Genomic DNA, 11910 nt, shown 5'->3' with positions numbered 1-11910 from the left:
AGACATCTGCACACATCAGCAAATAATTTGCTTGTTGATTCCTATAAATAAGAGCTAACGCTCTTGTGAGATTTGTAAGTCCAGTGGGGTAACTTCAACTGAGGAGATATACAATAGGGTCGAGTAAGTTGCAATATCTCAAAGTCCCCTTACATGGGTGAACCAGTGGATCATGTGTGTTATGAATACACATCATATAATGAGAGGAAGTGTTTTCTAATGGCAAACAAACAATTCAGCATGGTAGATGGATGTTAAATTAAGATGGTGGTGGTGGTGGTGGTGGTGGTTATAGTGATGAGGAGGAGGTGCAGAGGAGGCGGAGGTGCAGGGGAGGAGGAGGAGCCTGGGGAGGGGGAGGAGGAGGATATCAACTAAATATATAAAAAGCAATTACAACAAGAAAGGGATAATAAAACAGCTCAGAAAGTTTCATGTTAACTTTTTGAGATTTTTTTGATAAAATAATTAAAACCAAGAAATGAATTTCAATGAATTTAATATCTTTCACCAGAAATTTCTGGTTAGTGTTATATAGCAACAAATCTGAAGATAATGGTTTTGGCTGATTTGGTTCATTGACAAAACATTCAAAGATGATGTCAAACAATTCTTAAGTTAGTTTTGTTTAGTAACAAGATCAAAGGATATAAATATTGCTCACAAACACATTTCAACTCTTTTAAATATCATTTTCCTTTGTTATTTATCAACAAATCTGGAATCTGTAATTTGTCTGTAGAAAAACCTTCAAGCAATGTCATTCAGCAGGAAGTTATTTTTCTGTCAATACTGTTCATTAACAAATCTTAAAATAATCTTGATTAATATAAAAATCTTTAAGTAATTTAATTTCCATGATAAATTTCCTTTACATTTCATTATCTTTAGTAAACAACAGGAAAATGATAATACAGTGATAGTGAACAATAAAATCCTCATCTTGTATGCGAAAAAGTGAAAATGAATAATTCCATAAAGAAGTTCAGAAACACTGAATTATGTCTTAGAACAGTACACAAATCACCATCAGAAGGAAGAATTTGGTAAAAATGTGCATTAATACCAGTTAAAAAAAAAAAAAAGAAAATGAATGCACTCAAATTTCATGAAAGTTAATCAGCGATATTTACACAACAATGTGAATGTAATGCAGCAGTCAAGAATATATCATACTTTGAAAATTGACAAGAATCATCTTCATTGTCACGAGGTCTCCCCAATTTTACGAACATGGAGTGAATAGGTTACTTTCTTTGAAGTCAATCTGTAAAGAAAAGATGAAGAATATTGATTAGCTGAATAAAATACTGATTTCAAATTTTGGCACAAGGCCAGCAATTTTGGGGGAGGGGGTAAGAAGACTGCATTGACCTTAGTGCTCAACTGGTACTTATTTTATCAAAGGCGGCGAGCTGGCAGAAACATTAGCATGCCAGGCGAAATGCGTAGCCGTATTTCGTCTGCCGCTACGTTCTGAGTTCAAATTCCGCCGAGGTCAACTTGCCTTTCATCCTTTCGGGGTCGATAAATTAACCCTTTAGTGTTCAGATTATTCTGTCAAATGTGATGTTTGTTTATTTATATTGTTTTGAATTAATCCTGCATTATCTTGTAGTTTAGAGATTTCAGTGATGTGATTATTTTAGTTTTAGAATGACATGGTAGGGCTGAGGTGAGAGGCAAGATCTGGTCAGTTTCAATATAAAACAGGTTAAATATTTTGACCGGATATGGCCGGTTTGAATGCTAAAGGGTTAAGGACCAGTTACGCACTGGAGTCGATATAATCGACTTAATCCATTTGTCTGTCCTTGTTTGTCCTCTCTGTGTTTAGCCCCTTGTGGGTAGTAAAGAAATAGGTACTTATTTTATCAACCTTGATAAAATGAAGGGCAAAGTCAACTTTGGCAGACTTTGAACTCAAAACATAAAGATGGACAAAATGCTTAGCAGCATTTTGGTCAGCATCTTAAAAATTCTGACAGCTCACCATCTTATCTGTATAAAATATTGAATCTTCAAAGTATGGTGATGTAGTAACATAAAATATATTTGACATTAGATAGGATAAGAACCACTTTGAAACAGAGAAGAGAGCAATAGGCATTAACAGAATTTTAACCAGATATCTATTGCTTCTCAAATGAATATGGTAACCAATTATGCTACACAGGGCCTGTCTATAACAAGTAAAAGCTTTTATCAACCAGCTCAGGATGGAGCCAAAATGTTGCCCTGCTCACCTCCCAAATGCTATGAAAGATCAAAATAACTTGCATGATTAAGTCAGGTAAATTCAGGCAAATTCAACCAGATAGTATCACCAACTTAATTTAATGATTTCCATATTTAGTATAACACTTCTTAAAACTCTCTTAACATAAAGTTTTCTTTCATATTTCCTATGACAGCTTTAAAATCTTAACGTAAATTTCTTGCTTATTGTTTTTTTCTTTTTTCCCAAGTTTTTTTTATAACAGTTATAAAGTGCTTACTAGTAACAATTCTTTGAATCTAATACAGCAAAAATATCATCATCATCAACAACAACAACATTTGACGTCCATTTTCCATGCTGGCATTGACAGGAATTGAGAAACCCAAGGACTACACCAGGTTCCATAGTCTATTTTGGCTTGGTTTCCATGGCTGGATACTCTTCCTATTGCCAACCACTCCAAAGAGTGGACTGAGTGCCTTTTACATGGCACCATCACCAGTGCTTTTTATGTGGCACCATCACCAGTGCTTTTTATGTGACACCATCACCAGTGCTTTCTATGTTGCACTATTACCAGTGCATTTTATGTGGCACCATCAAAAGTGCTTTTTACATGGCACCATCACAGTGCTTTTTATGTGGCACCATCACCAGTGCTATTTATGTGGCTCCATCACCAGTGCTTTTAATGTGACACCAACACCCACACCGATGCTTTTTACACAGCACCTTGGTTTTTTGGATCTCAGTTCTGCTGTGATGGGTGGGTCTTCTCAAGAACAGTAATGCACCACATATCTTGTATTTTTAAATAGCTCAGGGCTGTGTAGGGCAGTGTATTGTTGTTCTTCTTCTTTCCCAGTTCAGCTGTCATCCAACAGATCTTTGATCAAAACAGTTTCAAACACTAATAATCCAGTTTTATTTCCAAAGATAGTGTATCTAGAACTACATTATCCAAGGTATGCCACCATCTTTAAAGGAAGTAGGATATGATTTGAAGATTTAGGTACCATTTCTAGCAGTTAAGTAATTGTACAGATGCTGTGTTGACAGAAATGGTTGGGCACAGGATGAAATATATTACAGAATTTAGTTTTGACCATCTTTATTTTAAATTCAAATCATGTTATGGTTATCAATACTATCTTTTATCTCAATTAAATCAATGTCAATAGCATACACAACATTTCTGACGATGCCTTTGAATTATTTATTTAAAACAATTCTATTTTTTACTACAATCTTGTGTGTATATTTATTGATTCATTCTTTCATCAATACTGCATTAAACACAGTTGAAGGCAACGCTTCACTGATCAGGTCAGAATAAACCAAAACACGTCCAAAATTGTCTCCCATACTGTTTTACTTGTTTCAGTCATTTGACTGTGGCCATGCTGGAGCACCACCTTTAGTCAAGCAAATTAACCCCAGGAATTATTCTTTGTAAGCCTAGTACTTATTCTATCAGTCTCTTTTGCCGAACCGCTAAGTTACGGGGAGGTAAACACACCAGCATCGGTTGTCAAGCGATGTTGTGGGGACAAACACAGACACACAAACGTATATATACATACATACATATATACGACGGACTTCTTTCAGTTTCCATCTACCAAATCCACTCACAAGGCTTTGGTCAGCCCAAGGCTATAGTAGAAGACACTTGCCCAAGGTGCCACACAGTGGAACTGAACCTGGAACCATGTGGTTTGTAAGCTATGAAAATCACAATCACCATTGTTTGTCACTTTCCTCGCCATACATTTATTACTAGTTTTTTTATCTTTTTCTTTTTTGTTTTAGTTTTTTTTTTTTAAAACTCTAGGTATTAAAACTGGTGCACTGACAAACTGCACCCAACCATTTCAGTGTGGTTGGTAAGAGAGTGGAGAAAAAGTAAGGTTGAGAAGTCTTTTTAAACTTGTTGAGGACATGACCACCTCTCTAGTGCTGGCACCATAAAATGCACCTTGTATACTCTGTAAAGTGGTTGATGAAAGGAAGGGCATTTAGCCACAGAAACCAAGCCAAAAATGGCATAGACCTATGACTCACTTAAATGGGCAGCAAATTCCAAGTAAGAATTGTCTAACTGTGACAACCCATCCATCATGGAAATCAGACTTCAAATGATGCAGACAAATTAACAACAGAAGCAACTGTGGCTCTAACAGTAACAACAACGATGAAACCTAGATGGTATATTCATATAAAAAAATGTTTCTGCCGCTTTAAGATTCTATTGCAATAGGTACTCTTTCTCTTTCTATCTCTCCCTCTCCATATATATATAGAAAACGGTAAAAACGTCACCCTTTTCAAGCCTAGCCAGGCTCATGGGTCTGGTTTCCCAGTTTCTGTGGCATATGTGTTCCCCCCAGCTGGACGGGATGCCAGTCCATCGCAGCGTTACTCAAGAAACAGGAAGAGAGAGTGAGAGAAAGTCATGGCGAAAGAGTACAACAGGGGTCACCCCCCACCCACCCCGCTGGAGCCTCGTGGAGCTTTTAGGGCTTTTCGCTCAATAAACACACACAATGCCCGGTCTGGGAATCGAAACCATGATCCTCCGACCGCAAGTCCGCTGCCCTAACCTCTGGGCCATTGCGCCTTCACTCCATATATATATATATTATATATATATATCTCACACTCTGTTGCTTTCCTTTCACACTATTTTGAAATTATTCACCCACCTCTTCCCCCTCTAATCCACTGTCTGTATTTTCTTATAATCACCTTGAGCATTCACTCTGGTACCTTGCCACAACCATTTTCCTCTTCTTCCCAACTACTCCCACTGATCCTTACATAATGTGAGTTAGCTGTATAATCTCCTCTATAGCAAGACCTGTACATTGTCCCTCTATTATACTTCAGCTTCTCAACACCAAACATACAGTCACCTCTTCCTTTCTCAAATACACCTTTCCACTAAGTCAAGGCCACTTTTTCCTTTATTTTACCTAGTGTTGCAAGTGACTTGGCAGACTCACTAGTGCTGGTGCCACAAAAAACTCACACCCTATACACTCCGTAAAGTGACTGACATTAGGAAGGGCATCCAACCATTGAAACCATGCCAAAGCTGATATTGGAGTTGGATGCAGTCCCGTGGCTTGTCGGATCCTGTCAAACCATCCAACTCATGGCAACATGGAAAACAAGTGTTTGATGCTGATGATGATGATGGTGGTGGTGGTGGTGGTGGTGGTGGTGATGGTGATGATGATGATGATTATGGATGATTGATGGATGATTGGTGGATGATTGATGGATGATTGATGGATGATGGATGATGATGATGATGATGATGGTGATGGTGATGATGATGATGATGATGATGATGATGATGAACTACATGAGAATATGATAGTTTCTTGAAAAACTGAGTGTGCAACCCATTTCTGAAATTAATCAAAACTCAATCTAGATTTTATTGGGGTTTTTTTTCACACTTTTACTTACCTGGAATAAGCATTATCGAATATAATTTGATAAATTCCCAAATCACGAGGTGTCAATTGACCTTTAATAGTTTGATGATGAGACTGGCATTTCTGGACTGGTATCAATATTTTTTCATTGCCGTCATTGGGACAGGGATTTTGAGAATTAAATATAACACCAAATGCAATATCCTGATAAAAGAAAAGGAAAAAAGAAAAAGAGAAAAGCATTTAATATGATTTTAACCATTAAAAAAAATTGATAAATAGGCATTTGGTTTCTAGTTGTAGCAGGACAAGTAACACATTAGTTTCTATTCAAGATTCATTTGCTCTATTTCAGACAGTGTAGATACAATATAAAGCACAAACATGTAAGGGTGTATGTAATACAAACTCACACAAACAACTGCACACAGATACACATACATACATACATATATACATGCATACATAAATACATTCAAACATACATACATACATGCATACATACATGTACATACATATATATATAAATGTGTGTGTGTGTGTGAGAGAGAGAGAGAGAGAGAGAGAGAGAGAGAGAGAGAGAGAGAGAGAGAGAGAGAGAGAGAGAGAGAGAGAGAGAGAGAGAGAGAGAGAGAGAGAGAGAGAGAGAGAGAGAGAGAGAGAGAGATGGTAGTCACTCATAGTCCAGGAAAGATGGTTCTGCAATTTCTTGCCAGACAACTTGCACAAAAGATTTGGTTTATAGTGAGTAAATGTATGTTCTGTACATTAGTTCACTCCCTCCATCAAATCACCATTACCTGAACAACTGCATGGTGTACCATATATCAGGTGTCAAAGTTATCACAGAGCAACATGAGATGAAGTGTTTTGCTCAAGAACACAATGCACCATCCAGTCTAGGAATTGAAACCATATATATATATATATATATATATATATACATATACACAAAGAGATGTATGTTTGTATGCATAAATATATTAATACTAACCTTGGGATATGACGTGAATTCCCAGCAGATATCCAGACCAAGTTTGTTTACACAGACAGACACAATATAGGAACAGCCATACCGTATCCAAATAATCCTTTCTGAATTTATCTCTCCTCGCTCAAGTTCTTCCAAAGATACTGAGATACCAGTTGGTAATTTCCTATAATGAAAATCAAACAAATTAAAAAAAATTAGGAATTATCATTGATATTGCATTGTTCAAAGGTAGTGAGCTGGCAGAATCTCTAGAATGCCAAGCAAAATGCTTAGTGGCATTTCATCCATCTTTGTGATCTGAGTTCTAATTTTGCTGAGGGTGACTTTTCTTTTCATCCTTTCAGGGTCGATAAAATAAGTACCAATTGATCACTGGGGGGGAATGTTTATAATGTTATATCATGAATATATTATTTGATACCAACCTGCCTGAAACTGCCTCTGGCTCTGTAGTACAAAGTCTTGTTTTTAAAAGTTCTGATTTAAAATTTTCCACCAAACCTTAGTCACAATTTATGTTCCGATCACTAGCTTAATGATAACTAAGTCATTTGACTAAATTCTTTGTTATATTTAAAATTAATTGAAAGAAACACAGCATCTCAATAGAAATATGGAAACAAAAGGGTTAAAGAGGAATAACTGTATTCATCAAAACACTTTTCTGTATCTAGTTGTTAAGTTTACATCTGTAACTACAAGTTTTACCATGGTTGATTTTGTATTTCATCTCTGTCTGAAGTCAATTGAATCAAATCCAGTAATATCAGTCAGAGAGCATAAGGCAATGGCAATAAAGTAACAGAAAACCAGCTGAGACATTACTGGTTCATACAGTAACACTTGTACAATGTAGTATATTTAGCCAAGGCACATAACTCTCAACTAGTCCAATTTACTCAGATGCTAATACAAAAGCACAGGATAAGTGGGAACAACCAGATATTGGAATTAGTGGCAGTATTATAAAATTGATGATGTGAAGTACTGAATTCAATTCTGCCCACAAAAGAAGTTTCCAATGAGAGATTATTATCATATCCAGGAATATATTAATAATTGAATACATAAAAAAAAAATTACAGCAAAAGTACAACAGACATACACAGTCAATATTGTTAGCTTGATGCTCAAGGGAAAATGGAAAGAAGTAAAAGGTATTGTATTTCAGATACAGTCCTTCTTCAGAAACAAAAAAAAAATCCAGGAGATATTGGGAAAGGATGGAGAAAAAGAAACAAGATGAAAATAAAGGAGCTGGAAAAAAAAGATGTGGAATCAGCAGAGATGCCAATCTAGAAGAACACCAACCCCCATCTCCCGGTAATATATATAAACAAACAATGGGTGACAAATGTAATCTTGGATAGTAAACCTAATCTATCACCTACATTAACACTATCACAACCTGACCCCTGGATACCTTTATTGAAGTCCACTTTGTTGCAAGCATTCATGCCAGATCTCCCTACAAAAAGTAATAATATACTGACCAGGCAACCCACCAAAAAAAAAATTTTGACCTCCTTCCTTTTTATTAATGAGAAGGCTAAATAAAGTTTACATCCATATAATTCTTCTTTCTTCATGTTAGTCAAGTTTAACCCTTTAGCATATAAACTGATCATATCTAGCCAAAATATTCTACCTGTTTTAACTTAAAACTGGTCAGATCTGGTCTTTCACACCTACAGCATTATTTTACAAATGAACAATCACATCATCAAAATCTCAAAGTTATGAAATAATGCATGATTAATTCAAAATGATGTGAATACATAGGTATTACATTTGACAGAGTAATCTGAACATTAAAGGGTTAAAAATCTTGAAACCAACTTAATTTTATTGAATACAAACATTTGTCTACCCCACCTCCTATCAATTTTACTCTTTATCATAGCAGGATCTTGCCCCATCTATGAGAAACACTGTATTGATTTATACATTACAACTGTATTAACCATGTATTCTTTTCTCTTCCACCAGTCTTTGAGACCAATACAAAGTTCCTGAGCACAGTTCTTCCTTCTCTGACTATATTATTATTGTTTTTCATTTTTTTATTTAGAAAACCCATGGTAATGCTTGAGTATCTTTTGGTAAAACAAAAACATATTCAGAAATCTCTATCTATATAAAACTGAGAATGTGTGTCTGTGTGCTGTCTATCTGTCTGTTTTCCTAAAACTTGAGAACTACACAACCAATTTCATTAAAATGTTACACATGCCTTACTTAAGGTCCGGGGAGTGTCATCGGCAAAATAAATTTCAACTTTTTCCCTAGGGCGACCCCACAGCAATATCATATCTTCTCCACTATTTCAGTATAACGTGTTAAAAGTGAAACAATATATTATACAAAAAAAATTAGGTAGAAATGTTAGAGTTCAATTCTGAGTTCAAATCTTGCCATGGTCAACATTACATCATAACCCTTGGAATTCAATAAAATAAAGTACCAGTTAAGTACTAGAGTCAATGGTATTGACTAAGCCCCTCCCCTCAAAATTGTTTGCCTTGTGCCTAAATCAGAAACCATTCTGGCAGTTGACTTGGCTGACACCCATAAAATTATTAACCATCTTACTAACAATAACTCTGGGCACCTTTTCAAACTCCACCTGCCTAACACCCATGGACATGTTTACAAAGTCAGAAAACAGCACAGCTCCCATGACTTTCAGAAACATTTTTTCATGCTAAGAGTTGCTGAAGCATGGAACAAGCTGCCAGCATCAGTTGTTAGTTGTCAGAGCACTGCATCCTTCAAAACTTCCATGCTTCTTGAGATTCGCCAACACTACACCTGATTTTCTCCCCTCCATACACATGCAAGCATGTATCTGACTCATACACTGTTCACTTCCCAGACATTTGTGCATTACTGTATATGCTTTATATGCACTTTTGACAAGTTGTGGTGCCCCTGAGCACTGTATACAATAAATTCATTATTATTATTATAATTATCTCAAATTTTGGCAAAAGGCCAGCAATTTTAGAGGAGGGGGTAAGCCAATTACATCATCCTAGTGCTCAGCCATTACTTATTTTATTAACCTTGACAGGATGAAAGGCAAAGTAGAATGTGATAGCCTTTAAACTCAAAATATAAAGAACTGGAAGAGATGCTGCTAAATATTTATTGAACTCACTAATGACACTGCCAGTTTACACAAATATAATCAATAAATTAAAGTAAACAAGGGATTTCTATAACATTTTTCTGAATTTTTAACTTTAAAACAGTTTTTATTTAAAATTTTCATGCTAAATGTGCCAGTAATTTTAAACTTTCCATTCATTGATCCCTGTTGTATCAACCCATGTCTTGTTTTGCAATTTATTCCTTTCTTCTCAACCAGTCTTTGAGACTCATGCAAAATTCCTGAGCACAGCTCTTCCTTCTCTAGCTAAATAATCTGTTATCTTTTACTTGTTTCAGTCATTGGACTGCAGCCATACTGGGATACTACCTTGAAGGGTTTTAGTCAAATGAATCAACTCCAGTATTTATTTTTTTTAAGTACTTATTCCATCAGTCCCTTATGCGGAACTACTAAATTACAAGGATGTAAACAAACCAATACTCATTGTCAAGCAGTGGTGGGGGGGGGGGACAAACACAAAGACATACATACTTAAGATATACATATATATATATATAAAGCAGGGTTCTTTCAGTTTCCATCTACCAAATCCACTCACAAGGCTTTGGTTGGCTATAGTAGAAGAAAGACACTTGCCCAAGGTTCCACACAGTGGGAGTGAACCTGGTACCATGTGTCAAGAAAGTAAACTTCTTACCACACAGCCACACATGTACCTATAGTGTGTGTGTGTGTGTTAAAAGGACCAGTTTCTAAGACAGTAACTTACAGATTTTCATTGTCTTCATTCTCTGTAGACTTTGATCTCATTTTGGCAATTTCATCTTCACTGATTACAGCAAAATCAGAAGAATTCTCCCAGATGTTAGATGTGTCTGCATCAACAACTTTGTCACAAGATTCTGCAGCATCATTTTCTGCAGCAACAGGGGTCTTTTCTGCTGCATCTGTTTCATCCTCTGGTATCCTGCACAAACAAAACAAGAATCATTTTTAGAACATATATAAATCCAGTAGAACTTACATGTTATAGAAGGTATTTTCCATATGAAAGAAAAAGAGTAAACACACATACAAACAAATATATGAACATATGAGCACACTATAATTTGCAGCTGATCTCTAAGAACCATTAGCATGCCGGGCGAAATGCGTAGCCGTATTTCGTCTGCCGTTACGTTCTGAGTTCAAATTCTGCCGAGGTCGACTTTGCCTTTCATCCTTTCGGGGTCGATAAATTAAGTACCAGTTAAGTACTGGGGTCGATATAATCGACTTAATCCGTTTGTCTGTCCTTGTTTGTCCTCTCTGTGTTTAGCCCCTTGTGGGTAGTAAAGAAATAGGTATTTCTTCTGTCTTTACATTCTGAGTTCAAATTCTGCTGAGGTCAACTTTGCCTTTCATCTTTTCGGGGTCAATAAATTAAGTACCAGTTGCGTACTGGGGTTGACTGGCTTCCTCCCCCAAAATTTCGGGCTTTGTGCCTAGAGTAGAAAAGAATTATGGAGGGAATCTGTGGAAGGGGTCGGCCCAGGAAGACGCGGAATGAAGTGGTGAGAATGGATCTTCAAGTGCTGGGCTTCACTGAAGAGATGACAAGGAACTGGGACTTGTGACAATTTGTTATACATGAGAAGACATGTCAAGCTAAGTAAAATCATGGCCAGCCATACATACAGGCATGCCCTTTATGGCCATGCCCCTCTTCCTTCTCCTAGCAGAGAGGTCTTTCTCCTGCACATGCCAGTGCCATGTAAAATGCACTTGTACTGTCACCATGTAAATGCACCCATGCAGGGGACATGTAAAAAAGCACCCATCATACTCTGTAAAGTGGTTGGTGTCAGGAAAGGCATCCAACTGTAGAAACCATGCCAAAACAGACGATTGGAGCCTGGATAGCTCTCCAACTGACTATCTCCTGTCAAACCATCCAACCCATGCCAGCATGGAAAATGGATATTAAACGATGATGATGAACAAGTGAACCTTCACAAGGTTGCTCAAATGGCTAAAAACTCTTTCTAATTTTGACATTAGGCCAGCAATTTTGAAGTGAAGGGCAAGTCAATCACATCGACTCCAGTACTCTGCCGGTATTTATTTTATCGACACTGAAAGGATAAAATGCAAG

At 36.7% G+C, this 11910-nt stretch overlaps 1 protein-coding gene across 1 annotated transcript in view; it reads right to left on the bottom strand.

The window, feature by feature from the left end:
* Positions 1–482: 482 nt before the first annotated feature.
* The window catches only part of LOC115210536 (FYVE and coiled-coil domain-containing protein 1), a 41460-nt gene continuing 30032 nt past the window's right edge, over positions 483–11910 (bottom strand). The window contains exons 12-15 of the mRNA XM_036502641.1: positions 10546–10743; positions 6662–6824; positions 5699–5871; positions 483–1267 (exon numbers count right to left, since the gene is read on the bottom strand). Coding sequence (XP_036358534.1) covers positions 1207–1267; positions 5699–5871; positions 6662–6824; positions 10546–10743 — 595 coding nt within the window. The 3' untranslated portion in view covers positions 483–1206. The remainder of the gene's footprint in view (positions 1268–5698; positions 5872–6661; positions 6825–10545; positions 10744–11910) is intronic.

This window comes from Octopus sinensis, linkage group LG4 (assembly GCF_006345805.1).
Source record: "Octopus sinensis linkage group LG4, ASM634580v1, whole genome shotgun sequence".
In the NCBI taxonomy this organism is placed as follows: domain Eukaryota; kingdom Metazoa; phylum Mollusca; class Cephalopoda; order Octopoda; family Octopodidae; genus Octopus; species Octopus sinensis.
This window is presented reverse-complemented; position numbering and strand designations above follow the sequence as displayed.